Source organism: Polypterus senegalus, chromosome 14, assembly GCF_016835505.1.
Source record: "Polypterus senegalus isolate Bchr_013 chromosome 14, ASM1683550v1, whole genome shotgun sequence".
In the NCBI taxonomy this organism is placed as follows: Eukaryota; Metazoa; Chordata; class Cladistia; order Polypteriformes; family Polypteridae; genus Polypterus; species Polypterus senegalus.
In genome coordinates, this window is record NC_053167.1 from 99,066,619 (window position 1) to 99,090,065 (window position 23,447).

The 23,447-nt window shown below is 36.5% G+C and overlaps 1 protein-coding gene across 2 annotated transcripts in view; it reads right to left on the reverse strand.

The window, feature by feature from the left end:
• The window catches only part of LOC120514809 (palmdelphin-like), a 60,116-nt gene that overhangs the window by 19,945 nt on the left and 16,724 nt on the right, over positions 1 to 23,447 (reverse strand). For both annotated transcript variants that reach the window (XM_039735376.1, XM_039735375.1), the window contains 6 exons: positions 9,412 to 9,463; positions 3,276 to 3,356; positions 2,954 to 3,084; positions 2,292 to 2,406; positions 1,459 to 1,483; positions 152 to 280 (listed from right to left, as the gene is read on the reverse strand). In XM_039735376.1, coding sequence (XP_039591310.1) covers positions 152 to 280; positions 1,459 to 1,483; positions 2,292 to 2,406; positions 2,954 to 3,084; positions 3,276 to 3,356; positions 9,412 to 9,456 — 526 coding nt within the window. In that variant the 5' untranslated portion in view covers positions 9,457 to 9,463. The remainder of the gene's footprint in view (positions 1 to 151; positions 281 to 1,458; positions 1,484 to 2,291; positions 2,407 to 2,953; positions 3,085 to 3,275; positions 3,357 to 9,411; positions 9,464 to 23,447) is intronic.

Genomic DNA, 23,447 nt, shown 5'->3' on the forward strand with positions numbered 1-23,447 from the left:
TCAAATAACCATTTCAGACAGCTGGATATTTTCCACTTATTTACAGCATAATAACAGGATATATTAATTATAACTGAAATAAAAAATAAAAAAACGAAACAAAAACCTTACTATGTACATTTAAGATTAATCTAAGATATTAATCTTATACCTCTTTTGGCTTGTTCATTATTTTCCATTGCTACTTTTGGCAATTTCTTCAAGGCTGAAGGACGGTAGGATTTTGGCAGATCTGGGATCTCAGAATAAACATATTCAGTTGGTTGTGAAACTATAATATCTGAAGAAAATAACAAAAACAGTGTAAATTTGTCACTGCTTTTAAAAAGTCAATGCCCATTCACCCCATGAAATGTTAATCAAACATATAATGTATTCATGTTCAGTAATTATGGTTTTACAAATTAGTAACATTAATTAATATTTGTAACATTAGAAATTATTTATTAAGATTATTTGAGTGTAAATAAATATAATTACTTTTCAAAATAATTAGAATAAAACTATTTTAGCAAATAAATACAATTATTTCAAATAAATATTACAGTTTAATGATGTCTTTTTTATAGCAATGAATAATAATTATAGCAGTTCAATCTCTCAGGGCAAACTAAAAAAATAAAGCTACACCAAGATATTTTGTGCATTTTAGCACGATGCTCTTTATCTGCTGTGTTGCAGCGCATTATTGAATGACTGCATTGTGGGCGTAAATGATGCAAAACTGTACTGCACAGAAGCTGAAGCATACTTATCAATGCTATCCATCCATCCATCCATTATCCAACCCGCTATATCCTAACTACAGGGTCATGGGGGTCTGCCGGAGCCAATCCCAGCCAACACAGGGTGCAAGACAGGAAACAAACCCCAGGCAGTGCGCCAGCCCACCACAGGGCACACATACACATACCAAGGACAATTTAGAATCGCCAGTGCACCTAACCTGCATGTCTTTGGACTATGGGAGGAAACCCATACAAACACGGGGAGAACATAAAAACTCCACAAGGGAGGACCCGGGAAGCGAACCCGAGTCTCCTAACGTGAGGCGGCAGTGCTACCCACTGCGCCACCGTGCCGCCCTCAATGCTATGCATATTTAGCTTAAATATTTTTATTAACTATTCTTTAAAACTAAATTTTACTTATACTCAAATACTTTAAATCACCTTCACCCGAATCAATGATTTTTTCAGAAAGACAAGAAATGCTTTAATTGGTTTTGTCAATTCAGCAAAAGCCATAGATATATAGTTTGCATATACACTTTAAAATACCAGTCTTAATTCCTGTCTTAATATGCAGAAATACTTCAACTATGATCCAAGGAGTAACTCCCATATGCCATGAGATATTCCAGTTGTGAACATTAAATATAAGTAACAGTTTTAAATAAGTCAAATATTTTAACTAAATCATTAAAAATCAACATAAATACTATTAATTTTATTTTACCTTGTTTCACATCATCATTTGCATTCTGTGTAAAATAAAAGCAAAACAAAGCTGAATATTAAACAAGAAGAAATCTACAGTAGATACTCTTCCACAAGATTTACAATTTGACATTTGATTTGATGTCTCTTACTATAAGGAAAGTAAAAAGGATGCAATATTTTTTTATTTGATAAAATGTAATGAAAATAATCACATTTATGTCAAATAATGACATTTCATGTCAGAATAATTGAGATTTATGTAGAATATACATAATCCAGCATTACTCTGAAATTTCTGATTTAAAAATAAAAACATTATTGTAAGTTGTAGCAGTAAGGTTTTTAAATTTCATTTAAAGACCATCATTTCTCAAACTTGATTCTTGCAGATTTTTATTTTTTAATTGCTATTAAACTTTTGACTACTGAATAAATATTATATAAGATTAAAATAATGAACAAAGATTACATAAGGTAGCAGATAAATAACCAGTATTTTTTTAAGAGTTGATAAATTTACTAACATACACTTGTAAAGAAATGTACATGAACCCTTTGGAATTACCTGCATTGATTACTAATAAAATGTGGTTTGATGTTCATCTAAGTCTCAATTATAGACAAAGACAATCCAGATAAACTAATAATACACCAACAGTTTTATTGTTCAAATCTTTATTGAGTACATTGAGTAACCATTCACATTACTAGCTGGAAAAAGTAAGTGAACCCTTGATTTATTAACTCGTTGCTCCTCTTTCAGCAGCAACAGCATCCACCAAATGTTTTTTGCATTTCTTCTGTATTTCAAGATACAGTACTTAACAAGCAAAACATAGTAGTTACTACCTTTATGATATCCTTAGCAGATTTCTCTACTTCTTTTAACTTTTTCAAAATTAATTCCTCATTAGTGGATATTTGTATTTCTTGATTTTCTAGGTTTTTAATTTCTTGTTCCATCCTGTAGAACAAAGCATTTCTAGATGATTAACATGCCATACATTTAAATAAATCCAAAAAAGTTTAATAAGTTTATGACCCTTGCATGTCATTTCTATTTTTTTAATGTTCATAAAAAACATATTATTCAGAAAAGGAATAGTAGTGTGTCAGTTGTTAAAAGATTGTTAAAAGATTGTATTTGGTGGTTCACCATTGGCCATTAAGAACTACTTTTCACCATCACTTGTTTTGTCCATTTGCTTCCCAATACTGAAAAACATTAAAAAAGCTCAAACAAAATAGCATACTGCATTAAACAATACGGGCTACAAAGTCATGTAGACAAAACTGTGCAAATCTCTCACGATGACAGCACAGAAATTATTAGAGCAAGGTAATATATGAAGCAGAAATAAATGAAAATCGTGAATCATAGTTAAAATTTATACTAAGCCATCCTGTAATATTGAAGTGAAGTATAAAATGAAACATATGAGGTACACACAGATAAAAAGTCTGTAAAAATGTCCCTAAACATCTTAGATTACACTACCATTATAAATTACCTGAGAATATTTGTTTGTAAGAGCTCAGCTTGATTTTGTTCCTCATGAGTTTGTTTTCTAATGGTCTCTTGCTCCTGAGTATTCTGGATGCTTAAGCCATCCATTAGCCATTTTTCTCTTAAGATCTTTTTCTGGTCAGAGAAATCCAAAAAATAATGAAGATGAATGCATTTATATAACAAAAAATAAGTGTTCATACTATTTGACTAATTAGACAATGATGAATGGAATTTCTAAGGTGGTTGAAAGATTTAAAAAGTGTTTTTTTTATAACAGAACACTTCATATGAATGGTGTAAGAACATTTTTACAACCAACAAACCTTTAGGTACTGAAGCTTAAATTTCTCTTCCTCAATTTCTGCTCTTTTTCTGACAATTTCCTCTTGGATTCTCCTTTTATCCTGCAAAGTATATAAAAAAATTAAAACAGCTGCAGTTTATTATTCACACGTTGAGCCTTCTGATTATTTGTTTACTTTATATTTATTAGAAAAACTAAATGTCAGCCCTAAATACCAGACAATTAAATATGTGTCAAAATATACATAGAGCAGCCACAACATTAAAACCACCTGCCTAATATTGTGCAGATCCTCCTCATGCCTGTGAAGGTGTCCTGTGGTATCTGGCACCAAGATATTAGCAGCAGATTCTTTAAGTCCTGTAAGTTGTCAGGTGGAGCCTCCATGATTAGACTTGTTTTTCCAGCACATTCCACAGATGCTCAATTGGATTGAGATCTGGGGAATTTGGAGGCCAAGTCAACACCTTGAACTCATTGTCATGTCCCTCAAATCATTGCCAAACAAGTTTCCAAACTATCCATCCTGAAAGTGGTCACTGCCATCAATAAATATTGGTGCCATGAAGGGGTGTACATGTACTGCAACCTTTAGGTAGGTGGCATATGTCAAAGTAATATACACATGACTGTCAGGACCCAAGGTTTCCCAGTAGAACATTGCCCAGAGCATCACACTGCCTCTGCCGGATTGCCTACTTCCCATATTGCTGCCTGTTGGCATCTCTTCCCCTGGTAAATGATACACATGACTCCGGCCTTCCACATGAGCTAAAAGACACCTTGATTCAACAGACCAGGCCACCTTCTTCCATTATTCCATCATGCAGCTCTGATGCTCCTATGCTCATTGTACAGTGGGTGCTTTTAGCAGTTAACTGGGGTCAGCATAGGCACTCTGATGAATCTGTAGCTACACAGCCCCATACACAGCAAGCTGAAATGCACTGTGTGTGATGTCATCTTTCTCTCATGGCCAGGATTAAGTTTTTCATCAATTTGTGCTACAGAGGCTCTTCTGTGTGATCAGACCAGACACTAACACGAAGTGTTCGAGTCAAGAGACTCTACTAGGACTCCTACTAGAATCTATCTATCTATCTATCTATCTATCTATCTATCTATCTATCTATCTATCTATCTATCTATCTATCTAAGAACACTGCTAGCTGTAAAACCTAAATAATTTAGCATCTTTCCTTTTTGTACTATGGGTTGGAAACAGTGGCACTGACCAAAAAGCAGGACACAGAGCTGGAGGTGGCAGAGTTAAAGATTTTAAGATTTGTATTGGGTGTGACAAGAATGGACAGGATTAGAAATGAATACATTAGAGGGTCAGCTCAGATTGGACAGTTTGGAGACAAAGTCAGAGAGGCGAGACTGTGTTGGTTTGTAAATCTGCAAAAGAGAGATGCTGGGTATATTGGGAAAAAGATGCTATGATGGAGAAGTATAGAGAAGGCCAATAGGAATTGCATTGCATCTTTGTGTACCTGTAGAAACATATAACAGGGTGCCTCGAGAGGAGTTGTGGTATTGTATGAGGAAGTCAGGAGTGACAAAGAAGTAGGTAAGAGTTGTACAGGATATGTACGAAGGAAGTGTGACAGTGGTGAGGTCTGCTGTAGGAGTGATGGATACATTCAACATGGAAGTGAGATTACATCAGGAATTGGCTCTGAGCCCTATCTTATTTGCAATGGTGATGGACAGGTTGACAGACAAGATTAGACAGGAGCAAGGGGAAAACAGGAAGACCTAAGAGAAGGTTTATGGATGTGATGAGAGAGGACATACGGGTGATGGGGGTAACAGAGCAAGGTGCAGAGGACAGGAAGATATGGAAAAAGATGATCTACTGTGGCAACTCCTAATGGGAGCAGTTGAAAGAAGAAGAAATACCATTAGTTAGCTACTCTGGTATACTTCCTTGAAGTCCTGAAAAGCAAACTGGACTGGACTGAACATTTTTTTAATTTCAGCAGACCTACATATTATTAGTCAATACTGTGCTTCATTAAAATTAATATCACTGTCTGTTCAGTTTGTGACTGGCCTATTGTTTCACTAGGTGTTTCCTATGATAATAGAATAATTAATTGAAGACATTCTGACTTAAGTTAAAGGGGAGGGCAAGAATAAATGTATTTGAAGGAACAATAGTATGCAAAGAAAAGGAATAACCAAAGTAAAAACTAATTCATGAACAAGTTAAATCCTGCTGTACTTTGGTATTTAACCAAAAAACAAAAAGATGTAATATAGTATTTATGAGTGGTCTTGCATTTTGTTAATCTATATACTTAGTATATAATGCAAAGTTGACTCACTCAAGAAGTTACAAACGCACTATTTTTTATTTAGTTACAAAGCTTAAATATGTGAGGATAGTATATCTAGGCCAGTAGGTATCTGCTAAGAAAGTACATTTCAAGATGTTTTAAATTTTTTCATTATTTGTCAGTAATAAAGTTGTAGTGAGTCGGGTACTCTTAGGTAGAGTGTCATTTTTTCGCCCAAACTGTGATTGCATGGAGAAATGGGGCATGCCAATATATAAGGCTGCACAAAGAAATGGAGCTGGTAGAGAGTGAAGAAGGGCAACTGCCGTGCACAGAAAAAAGAGAAGAGATGACGATCTGCGTGGAAAATGACATGTAAAGTGGACGAAGAAGAATTAGGCAAAGCTCAAAGAAGACATGGTTGGCATGTGGCCTTCTTGGGTACATGCAATACTCCCTATTCTGTAGCCTTTTTCTTACTTCCCATGATGCTGTATATAACACATTCAAATTCAAGCTGGATTGAATAGTCCTACGCTCTTATATGCATAAACTTCAAAGAATGGGGAATTTTTGCAATATTGTGGAGAATTATGAAGTCCCTTGCAGTTCATACCATGATTTGCTGTTATGCTACAGTTCACATAGCAGAAACAGGAAACTGATATTATGGCATACCAGACCACTTCAAGCCATGGGTACAACACAATCCAGGACTGATGGTATGTCTTGGCCAATTTAAACACTTGCAAAACTCAGTAACAGGGTCTACCACAGACAGAGTATATAGGAGGTAGACACTGTATATACTGTAGTTCATGATATTATTCCTTTTCATCTGTTCTTATCTGTACAGTGCTTAAAACATTTGGTTTATTACATGGTCCATGAAAACTTTCAGCCTGTAAAAGTCAATGCTGTATGTAATAAGTTAAAAGAAACCATGATTCAGTGTACAGTATATTGTATTTGATCAAAAATTTCCAAAACTTTATAATGGTACAAGATTACAAGCAAAAGTGTTTCATTCAAATTTGACTAAAGATACCATTTTTATAGAATCTGCCACAGGGTGAAGTTATGTTTATACCTAAAATTCCTATTATTCCTACTTAGTAATATTACCTGTTTGATTTCAAAAGAATACATTTTTCTCCAAGTTACAAGGAAAAGCAAGAATTGATCTATGGGAAAGATGTTCGTCTCATGAGCAATTGTATGTAGCATGTTCAGGAGCAAGGTGGTCCAGTGCACTAATACTATTAGCTCCCGAGCCAAAAAAATGAATAAATAAATAACATACAGAAAAGTACTCAGTGTCTTACACAGTACCACTGCTATAACTGAGAACCACAGTCCTTGGAAATTTCCAGAGCAAGTCCTTGGAAATTTCCAGAGCAAAGCCGGGTAACATGTTATGGTTCCTCTATCAAAATACTGCAACCTGGAAATATGAAAATACTGTTCCTGTATTTGCACAATCTAATCTACAAATAAAGAATTTAAACTTTTTGACATACTCTTCTTTCATGACAAAATTGTTAATCAACAGGACTCTCTGTTGGCCCTGCTAAACACGCACATTTTTGAAAGAAATATAACTTCAAGCACCATTCTGTATAATACCAAAGGGCAATTTTTTACTTGTGGCAGCTATCAGGAGTGCAATTTGAACCACAATTTTGTAACATCACCTGAATAAGGTATTGTACTTCTTTAGTAGCGTGTAAGGTAACAATCACTATGTTAGGAAGCACCCTAGACCAAAAGACTAGAGAGGAAGAGAAAGAGTTAGCATGTGCTAATCACAGAAGATTATGTTAGTGTGTCCTTTCACTTACTGGCCATCTTAAACAAAATTATTTAGAGAATGCAACAGGTAAAAATTCTAAAATGAGACACTAGTTAGTGGCTTTGGTAATAATGTCCATTTGCATTAGGTTTGGGAATTTCACAAATGCTAACATTTTTATTCCTCATAACATCACAGCCAATGATAAACATAACATTCACTTAGATAGCAGTATTTGTATTATCACTGTGAAAGAGTGCAAACTAGCGTATTTGAATGTCTAGCTAGCTGTTAATGAAAGCCAAAAGGAAAAATGAATTTAACAACTTTTAGTAAGTAGCAGGATATATGACCTGTGAAGTGAATATAAGTAGTGGGATCCTGTGTGAGCAACAGGAACACTGCCAACATATAATTGGAGAATTCAGGAGACTGGTTCAAGTAAGTTGGAAACTAATATTAAAATTTGTTTTGAGCTGCCAGAGCCACTAGAAGGCGGTATATGTTAGTCTTCCAAGTATACTCAAAAGAACAGTTAGTCTGGTCTTTGCCAGTACACTTTGGTGACAGGAATGTGTAGGAACACGGTGCTGCAATGGTTCCAGGGCACTGTGAAGTCACCTGAGACCCTGGAAGTAACTGGGTGAGCAGGAAATGATCAGATTTCAGGACTTAAAAACCTCTTCCAGCCAAATGAAATATGATATTGGAGTCGGGTGTGGAGTGGTGGCAACATCTCAATTTGCAGAGAGGAAGGAAAGGTAGTGGATATGAACTTATGAAGGAATGCTTTGGGCATCATCATCATTATTGCCAACACCAGTTTAACAACTGTTTTCCAGGTTTATGCAAGTTAGCTGATTGTCTCAAAACAATTTTCCTCCAGTCTAAGAACTCTCTGGCCTTCCATGAGATGAAACCCATTCTTTTCATACCATATGATACCATCTCCAACCACATCTTCTTCTCACTCCCTCTTGGCCTCCTCAGCTAAACATTTATTACCTCCACACCAAGTATTTTTGTTAATTCTGCATTCTCCTTCCTCTCACTCCATAACACTCCAGAAACCATCCTGATTGTGATGATATTTATTATGGAAAGTGGATAAGCCACCCTATGTGACTAGCTATGGACCCTACAATTGTTTAAGTAGGCCCAGAGAGACACTAGTCTTTGTTATTTTGTGCTATTGCTATACACCTTCTGTGAGACCTATTCCAGTACATTTGAATTTTTGTTAATATTTCATTTGGGAGATCGGGAGATCATAAAGTTAATAACTTGATTAATTTACTTTTATAAATATGATGCATTATAAAAACAATGTCATGCTATAGTATAAAAGTGTACACAATAAATATACACTTCTTATTCTATTATATGGCAAAACAGAAAAGCAAATAAATATTTAAACACATTGTTCATACATGTTCTCTGCAATGCTGCATGACATATTTTTGAAAGGTATGCTTGTCATTCCTGACTAGACTGTTATGTCCTTTGTTTTCTATTCATAGCCATTTGAGAATACCAGCATAATATGAGCTCAATGAAAACTGATACTGTTATTCTATAGATCAATAAAGGTACTTCGCCATCAAATCTAAGCTTAAAATGTATACAGTTGAAGATTAAAAAATTAAAACAAATGACTGAGATGTTGATCACAATATTTACACAGAAATTGCTCTAGTAGTTTAACTTAAGTTATCTCTAGAAAGTGATGCAGACCTGCAATAGCGACCTTCACACTAGCATTTGGAATAAACATGGCCACACTCTGCTTTAACCTTGGAGCTGTAGGAAACATTTAAGTTTGTCAGACTTCAAATAGTTTCCTTTATATTATAGGTAGATTTACTTCAAAGCAGACCAAGATGAAAGATATAGTTAAGAGCCATAGTTTATAAACAGTTCAAAGATTTTAAAAGAAAAATCATAATTATCTTATTACACTTCTGCTGAATTACAACTTTAAGTGTACAATTTATAGATAGTCTTGACTAAATATTGTAATTTTTATCTTAGAAGGTCCAGATAAAACTGTATACAAACAACTTAAAAAGTTGACTTACTGTTATTGCATGGAGCCGCTCTTTTAATAATTCTTCCTCTTCCATTGTGGTACTGAAACAAAAGCAGAAAAAAATATAAATGTGGCAGCAATAATAAAAGAAAGAAAACTGAAGACTAGGTATACAGGAGACAGAATAGAAGATGCTGGCCTGGATCAGACAGTGAAAAGTGTGAAGTGTCTCTCGGACACTCAAAAGATTCAATCAGCCAGTCTGGGACAGGCCCATGTGACAAAAAGTATGAAACGAGGCAGGCTCAGATGGCTGGCATTACAGACATGTTTTAATGACACATCACATGTCCAATTTAAACAGCTTATGCTTGAAGATATGGACAGTGTTATGGAATCAATGTTTTGTTATATTAGATTTTTTTATTTCACAGTAAAACACAAGGAAACTTACAGAGCTTCTGTTTAATCTGTCACCTGTTCCAGCTCCAGTTTATACAATGACCTCAGTTGAAGATTAGTAAATGCAAATGTGCAAAGCATGTTAATTGGATAAGTGAGACATATTTGTCTGCTTACACACAGGACACCCTGAGCAGTTGTTTCACCGCAAATACTGATCCAGCCACCTTTTCATTTCTGAACCTGAATAATCCAGTTTTGGGCTGCGGTCCGGTATTTAACAGATTTGTCAGAAAACATTCCTTATTCAGAGACAGGTTTAACTAAATTACTATTGATAAGGGTGACCAGAATATTCAAACAGACATGGCAACAAGATACAACCGATTGTTGGTAAAGCATTTCCTAAAAACATCAAGCTAATTAAAGTGACATGAAACTTGCTTTGACTTAATAATACTGAATGCAGTAAATCATAATTATAAACATGGAGTACAAGAAGGATGGTCATTTTTGAATGTACAGTATTATACATAAACCCTTTTATTACCACTTTCAGTTAACAGTTGAGAATAAAAACAAGAAGTCCTCAATTAAAGAAACACCATATCTAGCATAATTCCAACTGATAATCTGTTTTAATAATAAACACTGCTGATTGATGTGTCAGCTCCCTGATTTTGAACAAATGGATAACAGTATGCCACCCTATGTGCATTCTACCTTTGAAAAATAAAAAAGATTATAGAATAGGAAATTATGTCATTTCTAAAAATGAAACAACTTCTTGTCCCTTAGAATGCTGAAAAACTCTCTGCAGTTGCACATACTAAGCTGAATATAATTAATAGACCTTTATTAATTACCACTGTCATTAATGCATTTGATTATTAAAATAATCAAAATTGTATCCATTTTGATCAGTTATATTTTATACAATGCAACCTGTATGAGAAATTTCAGTTTGGCTTTCACCTTAGCCACAACACAGGAAAAAAACTTAATTGATGTTGTAAATGATATTTTAATATCCTTCAGTCCTTCACAAATACTAAACTGTAATTAGGTAATACTAAAGATGGCATTTCTTTATTCTTTATTTATGGGGAGGTAGCAAGGTATTACAGTTTTTTTGGCATGTGTGTCTTACATAGGTCAGATTATCTCAGGCGTGAGTTACCACAGCTATGCTGATGACACACAGCTGTACTTATCTATAGCACCTGAAGATTCACTAACACAATGTCTTACTGGTATTTCTGAATGGATGAATTATTTTCTCAAACACTGTGGCAATAATGGATTCAGTGAGGTTATCAGAAATAAACTTGATGCACTAGGATTAAAAGTTAAGTCACCGTTGACTGTAATCTGAATTTTATCCATATTCATTTAGGACAGCATTTTTCACTTAAGAAACATAGCTAAAGTTAGACCTCTTATATCATTGAAAGATGCGGAGAAATTAATTCACGCTTTTGTTTTCAGTCGACTAGATTACTGTACTCCTCTCAGGACTACCCAAAAAGACATAAATCATTTCAGTGCAGAATGCAGCTGCTAGCTAACTGGGAAAAGAAAATCCGAACACATTTCTCCAGTTTTGATGTCACTACACTGGTTGCCCACAGGATTGACTTTAAAATACTTATGGTTTATAAAGCCTTAAATAATCTCGCTCCATCTTATATATCGGAATTGTTATATTCCAAATGTTAGATCTTCAAATGAGTGTCTCCTTATAATTCCAAAAGCTAAACTTAAGTGGTGAGGCGGCCTTCTGCTACGCACCCAATCTGGAATAGCCTGCCAATAGGAATTCAGGCAAATACAGTAGAGCACTTTAAAAACTGCTGAAAACACATTACTTTATGGCCTTTTATAACTTCACTTTAACTTAATACTGATATGTATGTTCAATTCTTCATAATAATTATTCACAGTGGCTCCAAAATCCATACTGACCCCTACTCTCTTCTGTTTCTTTTTCTGATGATGCACCAACATTGATGGACTGAAAGCCAGAAGTCTACGTGACCATCATCATCAGGTCCTTCCATGAAAACCCTAAATACAAAGAGGACTGTTTGATTTATGTTAGGTAGATTGCCCAGAGGGGAGTCTCTTGGTCTGGAACCCCTACAGATCTTATTTTTTCTCCAGCCTTTGGAGTTTTTTTGTTTTTCTGTCCACCCTGGCCATCGGACCTTACTCTTATTCTATGTTAATTAATGTTGACTTATGTTTATCTTATCTATTTCTCTATTCATTTTGTAAAGCACTTTGAGCTACATTTTTTGTATGAATATGTGCTATATAAATAAATGTTGATTGATTGATTGATTGATTGATTATAATTTTTCTTATTAAATTTTAACCGTTTTTTTAATGTATGAACACGTTTGGGGGGATTTTAATGGTTTTGGGAGATATCAGCACAGTGCTTCAAAAAATAACATAACATTAATGATATGATTATTGTAGACTGTCTGATTTATCTTACCATGTGCACATACTAAATTTATTCACTTACAGTTTCTGCATTATTTGAAAAATAAACACTACTTAAAACCAATACTAAAAAATCAAACAGTATTATGGCATTACCATGTGAATTACTAAATACCAAGATAATTCAGGTAATCTTCATTTACACAAACTCTTTAAAACTGGCTTAATAACAGTGCACTTTTCAAATCAGGTTTGTAAGAAAGTCTCTTTGTCAGATTTAAGACCTGTTGTTGAGAGATCCGCATACAGAGGCTGGATAATACAATTTACTTAAGAGGAATATTTAATAGACAAGTCAAATTAATTCAGTTTTCAGAAGTCACAAACTGCTCATTTTTCAAGTCTTCCCCTTATTCTTTGATTTGTCACATCATTAAGGCTGTATTTGTAAAAAAAATATATGGTGATGATGATTATGATAATTATTATTATTAAATCAATTTAAGGTCCTAATCTGGGATCCTGAGGTGGTTCGACAGTGTATGCTCACAACCACATACTTATTTAGTTGACCTCAATACAATCCTGCAGTAAAAATTATTAAAATAAAATGTCATAAAATGCCACACATCTCTGGTAGGGATCAGGTAGCACTGTAAACATGAACATTGCATGAAAATAGTGCAAATTGGGCAAGGGACACTGATTGAGAAGCCACAAACATCTCGTCAATTGTCAGTTGAGATGGAATGCTTACCCTTCAAAACATTTCTATATTATTATAGAACACAAAGTTACTAACTGTAATGGGATTTCAAGAATATACACTGTAACAAATTACAGTAGAGAAATATTAGATTAACACAAACCTTTATATTACCGATCTATACATACCTACTGTATATTACCCACAACAATGGTGCTGTAGCAGTGATTTAGTTCTCACTTTCCGGTAGCAAATTTTATTAGCTGTGCAAATTTACGTAACTGAAGTATCAAAATGAAATAGTGTAAAACAGTTAAAACTGTCCCAAATAACGACTGTATATTTTGAGTGTATATTCACTGCAGCTTATAACTGCCAATGGCTGCATTGGAACTAAAGCATTTGTTTGTGCATTTTGTTGAGAAAGCCCAGATTCTAACAAGAATAAAGTAACCAGACTCTCTTATCATGTCGAACAGTTTACGGTTTATCACTAGACCTTTCAGAGGAGGCCAACAGGTTCCTTCCAACACTGTAAATTTGTTAAACCTCAAATCGTTAATATAAAAGCATATTTTCATAAAACCCATCCCTTTACATTTTGTTGCACAGATCATTATGGTGTAAAAAGATGATATCAAGGTAGATTAGTATCCTCACTGGGAATTAATTCATTCAACCCAGCTTTAGCAAAATGAAATGAGGGAGAAATCAGCACTACAACTTATGATCAATTAAAGATAATCCAAGTTACTGCACAATGATAAGACATATGCAAAAGAGACATTTCCAGTTTCAGAAGAGACACACAACTGTCTACCTGTGCCCTCTTTCTGTACTTGCACCTCTGTTCCATTACACAACTCTCACTTGTACCCCAAATCAAACGACACGCTATTGTGGAAAAAGAATTATATGAGGAAGTCTATCCTGTTTCATAACTTTTGTAAGAGGTGATTTATGGTTATTTACAGATAATGTTGCTCTCTTAGCATCATAAAAGTGTGATTGCCAGTGTGGACTGGAATAATTAGCAGCTTAGTATGATGTGGTTAACATGAGGAACAGCTACTTCAACCTGAAGCTCTAAAATCTGTAAGAAAAGCATGTATTTATTACAGTTATGGGGAAACCTGGCTGCACTAAGTGAATGAATACAATTTACCTCCGGGTCTTGTTCACAAGCTAGGGTAGATGCAATGACAGACACAGAGGTAACCATTTTCTAACATTACAACACATTACAATTAAGAAGAAGGAGTTAAGTAATCAGATAAAGCTTTCAGTTTACCCATCTGTCTGTTATTTCTGTACTGGCCTATGATCAAGAGCTCTGGGTAGTGACCAAAAGAATGAGATCATAACTGCAAAATGCGGAAATAAGGTTACTGGGCTCACACTCTGTGAAACAATGAGAAGCTCCACAATGTGGGAAAAGCTAGAAATATAAAAACTGCTGTTCCGGAGCTCTACGGTCAGCAGTATGATGTAGTGGTTAAGGCACTGAACTTTAAACTACAATGCTGCTTTCTCAACTGCTGACTGTCTCATTCTGTAACCATTAGCAAGTCATTTAATCTGCCTTTACTGTAAAAAAATATCTGTAAATAGCTGAAAGGTAACTTGATATTAAAAAACACTTTGAATTAAGACATCATCCAAATACCCAAATATAAAACAAACAAACAATAATAATAATAATAATAATGAAGAGAAGTTAGTTGTTGTGGTTTTAATATTATTGCCACATATGGTAATAGAGACCTGGATAATAAAAACCTTAACTTACAACATAGAGCACTTCTGTTTCCAATTCAGATTCATATTGTTATTGTTATTGGTATCATATTACTTGGCGAGTTCAAAAGCACACGAAGCCCTAAAGATGTTTAAAAATATCTATTTGAGGGGGAAACCATCAAAATCTGACTAGTAAAAAAAAGGGTTTGTTTTCCAAAAATGCCCCGAGGTACAAAAGAAAGCTCAGTGGAGCACAAAAGGCAAAGGAGTTGCTTATAACTCTTAGGCAATCCAAAGTAAATCAATCTCCCAATAAATTAATCCAATGGCATAATCAAAAAACTGAAAAAAAAATATCAAAATTCTAGAAATCACAAAATCACAAAGAAACACTCACCAACACCCAGGCACTTTTGAATGAGCAGCAAGGGACTATGGGTTACCCTCGCTTATAAAGGGCTTATGGCAGTCCCTTGTGGTGAAGGGCAGATTGGAAACCACCCACAAAACACATGGTACATAGGACAAGATGCTCAAACATTAAAAAACTACATAATTAACAATGTTAACATAGATAAAAGAATCAAAAATAAACAAGACAGACATAAAAATGGCATTTGAACTCCAGCCAGTGGATGACCCCTTCCTGAAATAGAACACATTTCCTTAGTGATGAACGAAATAGCATTTTTACTCGAGATACAGTTTTATGAAATTGCCCCTAAACTCAATTTGCATGCAATTTTGAAACTCACTAAAATGAGATCTTGTGGATTTTTAAAGTTTTTTGAGTAGGAAGTAATAAATAATGTCCCCTAAGGCTTATTCTGCAGCTTAAAATGTCTGCCTCCTTCTTTGGTTCCCCATCATTTCCACCCTAATGTTCCCCAGCTCCTTCCATGAGGTTCCATGTGCTGTCACCTGCCTCCTGCATGGTTTGCATACACATTCTTGCCACTGGGAAAAAGGTTGCAGTTGAGATGAAAATGTGCAAACTGTGCTAATGGCATGAATGCCACTGTAAATTCAAATTTGTGTGAATAATTACGCTCATCACTATATATCAGACCTGAACTCCATTTAGGGCACTGCAAAAATGTATAGGACAATTCTTTTATTTATTAGTCTTTAGGAAAATAAGAAAATGTATACACCCACTGCATGACCTTCTAAAATTATTTGACACATAAGGTTTAACCAACATCTGGTATAAATTGATTATTTTAAATATTAATGTTGAGAAATGCATTAAGCTCTTCTTTGTATTTAATCATTTTTTCTCAACCTAAAGTAGCTAAAACATTCCTGCAGAATACTCTTTTAAATTATTTTGCTTGTAAATGATTTTGTCACAGTAATTACACAGCAGTATAGTTTGCTAATGTTCATTTGAATACTTCAGATGTCCTTAGTATGACCAGCTGTCTGACCATATGCTTCAAATGACTTCCTACCAGTGCAATTTAAGCTGTCAAGATATACAATATTCAGGATATTAGCCAACTACAACTGTTTAATTTTGAGAGAATTTGCCTGCTTAATTAAAATATGTTGTAGTTAAAAACACTATACACTCACATGACACAACAAACTATTAAAAAGACTAATAATGGACAGGATTTGCCGTATACTGTGCTGGGGTCTGCTCATATCTTGCCGTCTCCCATTCTGTACGTGTGTGAATAGCGCTTACTTTAAACCTTGTCCTCACAGCATGCATGCAAATGCAGGAATGCCTAGCTATTAGGGTGACAAGATTTACGCTTTCAAAGAAGAGGACCGGAGAGGGATATAGTCAAAACTTGAGTCAAGCCTTCATGTGAAATGAATCTTTATTATTTTTTTTAATCAAACAATTCAATCTTTTTAAACATCTATCTATCCATCCGTTATCCAACCTGCTATATCCTAACTACAGGGTCACGGGGTCTGCTGGAGCCAATGCCAGCCAACACAGGGTGCAAGACAGGAAACAAACCCCGGGCAGGGCGCCAGCCCACTGCAGCTTCCATAATTAAAATATAGCCCTATTTTAATATTAACGTTTTTATAGCACAACAGATTTCACCATCTGAGCTAAAATGAAATTAGCTGCATCATAACTCTGGAGAAGTCAATGTTTTAATGGAACATTTTGAAACATAACGAAATATGCTTCACCAAACAGTCTGTCATTTATACTGACAATCTCTTTCCCTTAAAAGCAGTTTTGTAATTTGAAGAGTGAACATGAGCTTTACGTCACATGTGTCAGCGCTACAGATCATACATACAGCTTCCCACTTGTGTTTTGTTTTTTTTAACTGTTGGCAAATATACACATTCCTTTGGACATGTGTCTTTCTCTAGTCTTCCTACTTGTTAACTAAGTCAAACTGCCATATGTTCATTTTTTTAAACAATTTATTCTGAACGCAAGTTATGTCACATGTGCTTTCAAAACATATACCTGTCATACCTGGAATTGACTAAATATGTAGGTCAATTGTTTATTTATACATTTTGATTAACAATCAAGACAAAATCTCAGTTAATTTTTTGGATTTTATAAATACCAGCCAGACAACTATTTTAGCTGATCTGTCTGTCTATTTAGTAACTTTTTGAAAACCATAGGAATAGGTCTACTCTGATTGTATTGTGAAAAAGTAAAAAGCAGTCATGGACAAATTTACTCACATCTGTATGATTTCCTTTATCTCCTTATAGATACTCATGTTTTAAGAATCCACTCAGGCTGTGTGACTAATTCAACTGCCTTTTGGTGAGGGAAACAGGAATGCAGTTGTAAGCAGGAGAAAGCGGGTAGGAGCAGGTAGAGATGAGACAGAGTTTTGTGGGTAGGGGAAAGGTGCGGAATTGAAAAATGAGTACAGTGTAGACTCTCTACTATATACTAAAACCTACAAAGCAGAACGATATTATACTTTACACACTGTTCACAATATTAATCAAAACAGGAATTATGCAACGCATGTGACCCAATGAAATAAATTAGGCCTCCTTTAACAACCCTGGTATTAACATTTCTTTTGTATCTGGATTGCATCCACCTTAATAAAAGGGCAAGTGTCTGCATGTCTGTCTGTGTGTCCGTCCAGTTGCTATGTCTCTGCTATCTAACAGATGGCCCATCACAGACATTAGCATTTCTTTTAAGAATCCTATACTATTCATCATAAATATTATCACTGCTATTACGAATCCTGGTGCACCACAAACATTAGGACTGCTTTTATAAATCCTGTAACAAATGGTACGTAACAGAGACATAGCAATGGGATAATCACACTGCACTAAAAGCGTTAACACCGAGGTCTACATCGATTACTTAGATTTCCACCTGGCTTAGATGAGAAGCACCAGGTTTAAAACTGTGGCACTAGTGTCCACATTATGTTCAAACAGAGATCCAATGCCACTTTATCAACATAAAATTCAAATGAGATTCCATTTCCAAGTTTTGTATAAAACAGAAATACATTTGCATTTACAGCGTGTTAAATGTGGTATTTATCCAAATTTGACAACATGACAATCTGTTCACAAATGCCTTTACAATTGGTTTTTAATGTGTAAAGTGCAAATCGATCATGATTGGAACACCAAATACAAATACCAAGTCTAATTAAGGCCTCTTGCTCACACCATGGTGATTTATTTTTAAAACAACCAAAAAAAATTAAATCACTTCAGAATTGTAATGAGTGTTAATCTAGTAAGGCATTTGCATATTTAATGTTTTTTGTTTCTTTTCTTATAATGAATATTTATTTTTGAATGCTAGCACTGCGAGGATTTTAAAAACATTAGTGATTAAAGAAACATGGAGTATCACACTCTCATGACGCTAAACTAGATTAAGTTGGTTTGATAATGGATGGAGAAACCCCGTAGTATATATTAAATCTGGCTTAAGGACTGTATCTTTTTAATGTCCCAGCTTGTTAAACTCATCTCAAGAAGGCTACATCATGTTTAACCTTAGATGGCATTTTAATTCCAGACATGGCGAGACTTTCAACTGTTATGTCCAGATGATATAATAATCTATAAAGACAGATCAAAATCAATGGCTGAACATATGGCCTAGCTTAACCACTTCAGATCCATTCAAAACATGCATTATTAATGAAGCAGAAACAAAAAATATATCCCACATAAGTTTCATTAATTCATAACAAACATCCTTCAACCCTAACACAAATATATAAACCATGGATTTCTAATAAAAGAATATACACAAATACTGCAAAAGCATAGTATAATCTTCTAAAAAAACAAAAACTTCACCTTTATTCCTTAAGTGTAAATTTATAAAACATACTTGCGGTACAAAGAAGACAAGACTCACATGTATGTCTTAAATATATTCTAAAATGCATTTATTGTAAAACTCAATTTTCAAACATGCTTATTTTACACGATTCCAACAAGACTGGACTTAAGACAGGAATCAATCCTGGAAAGGATGACAGCCATTCTGCAGAGTACAGTTACATACAGTATATTCATTCACTCTCGCTCATACTGGTTCCATTTAAAATTGTAAACTATTATAGTAGGCATATTTTTGAGCTCTGGGAGGGAAAAAACAGAATCTAGAGAACAACACATGCAGATATAGGGAAAAGGAAAAACACAATACAGGCTGTGACTATGTTGGGATTTAAACCCAGAATACTGAATATGTGAGTCAGCAGAACTGTTATAATTATGCCCTGCTGTGAATGTACAGTCAGACATTTATTGTAAATATTGTTGTATACTTATTACATATGACTGTTAGGGCTGTTAGTAAATGATATGTGTCTGTTTTTGTACAATGTACTGCTTTGCCACTCTGTGTTAAATAGTTCTGCACCTGTAAAACTTGCATCAAATACACTTCTGCCTTAAAGCATAAATATATGACATAAGTATTAAAGAAACAGAGCAAGCAGCACTCAGTTTTGGACTGTGTACAGTTGTTGGTTGCACTGCAGAACAAACTGTAACAAGAACAGAAAAATGAGACTATCTTCGCCCAGCCTTGATCGGCATTAGGTTCTAAGAATCCTAAGACAATTAATTAATAAAGTGGAAGGACATATTATTATTATTATTATTATTATTATTATAGCATCTTAATTATACTACATTCAGATCTTCATTTTTTAAAGTATTTGTGAAGGGTACCAAGGTCTTATGGTTTGTCTCAAAGGTTGTAAAATAAATAACCTGTTTCAGATGGAACATATCTCCATTGTGTATTTGTAAGCACTGAGGTAACATATGCTACTGTCTTCAATTGCTGCCCATATTGCTACCTGACATTGATTTAGTCCAATTTAGTGCACTTCTATTTTCAAGTATTGAGATCAAATTTACAAGTATAACATCGTTAGTGCAAAACATAAAATGATACATAAAAAAATTATGCACACATATGCAAGCACATTGTCAAGGACAGCCTGTATGGGGTGTCGAAGGTGGCTGGGTGTGGTCACCAATCAGCCACCTACTTAAGGAGCCGCAGCCCTGTAATCAAGGCTGGAGTCGGGTGAGGAGGAGGACAAAGTCGTGGCAGAGGAGACGAGGAGAGGCCCGAGTGTTTGTGTGTGGACTGTGACTTTTGACTTTGGGGAGACTGGGGGGTTGGTGGCGGTGCACTTTTGTAATATAGTTGTAAATAAACATGGGTGATGATTAAAACGGTATCCATCTGTGTGTGTCCGGGCCGCTATACTTCACAGTGGCGTAGCCGGCAGGATGCTCCACCTGGGTCGAGGTGGGGACCTGCATTCCAGAAATATTCTAAGGCCCGGCGCAACAGGGGAGCCCACCCATGTGCCGCAGGGGTGGTGTGCACCCAACCCCGCAGCAACAAAGTGCTGTATGGACCATTGGGGGTCGGTTGAAGGACTTTGGGACTAAGGGGCGGCCCACCGACGCGGAGCCCAGGACAGGGGCTGCCAAGAAGGTGAAACTGGGGCTGTGGAAGTCGCAGCAGAGAGATGCTCTCCAGTGAGAGAGGAGAGCGAGAAGGCCAGCCAGAAATTCCTCCTCAATACAGGCACAGGATTGGACAGTGTGTCCTGTTCTCTTGCCAGCAGTTGGTCAAAGGCAAGAGCAGGGAATGTCCGTCCCGTGCACCCAGGAATCCCGAGTGGGCTGCAGGGAAAGGCCCATAGAGAGCAGTCGGTCGGTGGAACCACTCACAAGGTAAGCCCACCGCCGGCTGCTTCTCTCCTTGGCGGCTGTGTTACAGGAGCTGCAAGAAGAACTGCGCCTTGTGCTGTCGCCGCCGGCCGAGCGATGTGCCCTCCGGGCAGAGACACTGCTGTCAGGAGGGACGGCAGTGGCGTCAGATCGAGAGCCGCAGGCAAGTGAGGATTGGCGCACTGCGGGAGCTCCTGGACGGAGAGGCACAGCGGGGAAGGTGAGTGAGACCGACCCCGTAACGCTCCGGACGCCAGCGGGGCCGGGTCTGCGCTCTTACAATGAGCAGATCCAAGCCGCCGCGGCGTCCCAAAGTAGGCGGAGGAAGCGGCTTGGGGAAGCCAGTTCCTCCGACATGGAGGCAGAGGAAAACCCCGCAGCGTGGGAGGTGGACACATTGCCTGAGCTCACGGGTGGTACCCTGGCAGGGACCACCGACTTACCGCACGAGGAAGCCGAATGGGGGAGCAACAGAGAGCCGATTGGAGCGGAGATTGTTGGCCCAGCTGCAAGGACAAGCCAAGGGGCTGTGTCAGGGCAACGTCCCCGCCCCTTGTTTTTCTGTTTTCTTTAGAGGCTCGGGCCCTACCCTGCAATGTGTCGGCTTGGCGCCGAGGCGTCTTCGTCCTCGTGGAATGGTCCGCTGGTACCGGGAGGTCCCAGCTAGCGGGGGAGTACTGTCACAGGTGGCTGGGTGTGGTCACCAATCAGCCACCTACTTAAGGAGCCGCCGCCCTGTAATCAAGGCTGGAGTCGGGTGAGGAGGAGGACAAGGTCATGGCAGAGGAGGCAAGGAGAAGCCCGAGTGTTTGTGTGTGGACTGTGACTTTTGACTTTGTGGAGACTGGAGGGTTGGTGGTGGTGCACTTTTGTAATATAGTTGTAAATAAACGTGGGTGATGATTAAAACGGTGTCCGTCTGTGTGTGTCTGGGCCGCTATACTTCACAGGGGATACACTCCAGGGATTTTCTTCTGCTTGGAAAAGTTTAAGAGCCCAGCATTTAGCCCCTCCTGCCACGCTGATACAGCAGTAGGGTGCAGCTGTGCACTAGCCACAAGCCGGGCATTTGGCCCTTTAATGAGATAGGTACATGCCTCCTCATGTGCCAAGGATGACATGGAACTACTTGCCATGCAACTGGGCGATACCCCTCATGTCTCTTGGGCATCCTTCAAAAGGACCTCTTGTTCTACAGGCATGCATGAAGAGTCACTTGTGGAAAAGAGCCAATGGCTCACATGGACTGGGTTGGAGTGGAGCTCAAAGAGATCAACGATAAAGCAAGGCTTAAAGGACAAGGTAGGATTAGGACGGTTATGCAGCCTTAATTAAGACAGTGGATAGCTAATTTTTACACATGCCACGGTTAACAAATTCTTTGAGGAAGAAGCTCCTTAATAATGAAGCTAGCATAAAGTGCTATGGCACTGTGTAGCCACCCTACATGGAACAGACCTTGTCTCTCGCTCATACAGAGTATACTGTTAAACATAAAGTTATTATAAATGAGTGATTAGTTATTTCATATGTACTGTATGAGTTTACCCAGTATGCCACAAAAGCTTAAAGTGATATCTTTAGAAACTAAAATGCATATTATAAAGGATTGTAGAATCTGGAAAAAAGAAAGGTTATCTAGTAGAATCATTGGGGTTAGCACACAGTCATGAAAACAGAAAGTGAAGAGCGTGAAAGTGAGCATGAATACAGAGGACTTACAAGATGTTTTTCCTCTACTAACATCCATTGGCCTGGCATCATGGACACTGGTAAGTTTCTTTGAGGATCCTGGCAGAATCAGGTCATACACGTTAGGTATATTGAGGAGCATTGTGTTGCCTCTGAGCCAGCAACATACTGTAAATATGCAGGGAGCTGCTGTAGAATGATCCATAAGGAGCAATAATACTTGTGTTCCACTACAAAGAACTATATAACTATATAAAAACTCCAAAAACTTGATTTTAGTGAGTTTTGTGTTTTTCAGTTGAGCAACCTCAACAAACTGTATGCAAAAACCCTGCTGCGGTTTAGCTCATCTCTGCAGCTCTGTTCAAACACTATAATCTTAGCCTTCTTAGATAGTGAAACAATGGTACACACCACACTTACAAAGGGAGTTCTGCTAAATAAATGATGGTTAGAAAAGTAAGAGTTATTATTATTATTATTACAGCAATTTCTGCAGAGTATACAAACTTAAACAAAAAAAAAATATTTAAGGATCACAATAATAAAATAGCAGATTGTAGTGTAGTGAAAACATATCCGGTAACTGTTCTATAATATAACATTTTATTTTTTACATTGGTGCTTTCTTCAGAAACCTCGATTAGAATTTGACCTTTTTTCCTTAGATTCATTAATTAGATGATTTGCTTAGATCAATATTTAAATACATATATGCACAAATAAATAAACAACAATTGTTTGCATGTAATATAAAATAATTTGCTTTCAGTGATGATAATTTAAAAATGTATTAAAATAATTGAAGTAAAAATGTAACTTGACATGAAACTAATGGAATGAATTATTAGAATTTTTACAGACAAGATCAAACCTAATTTTGAAAACAGAGA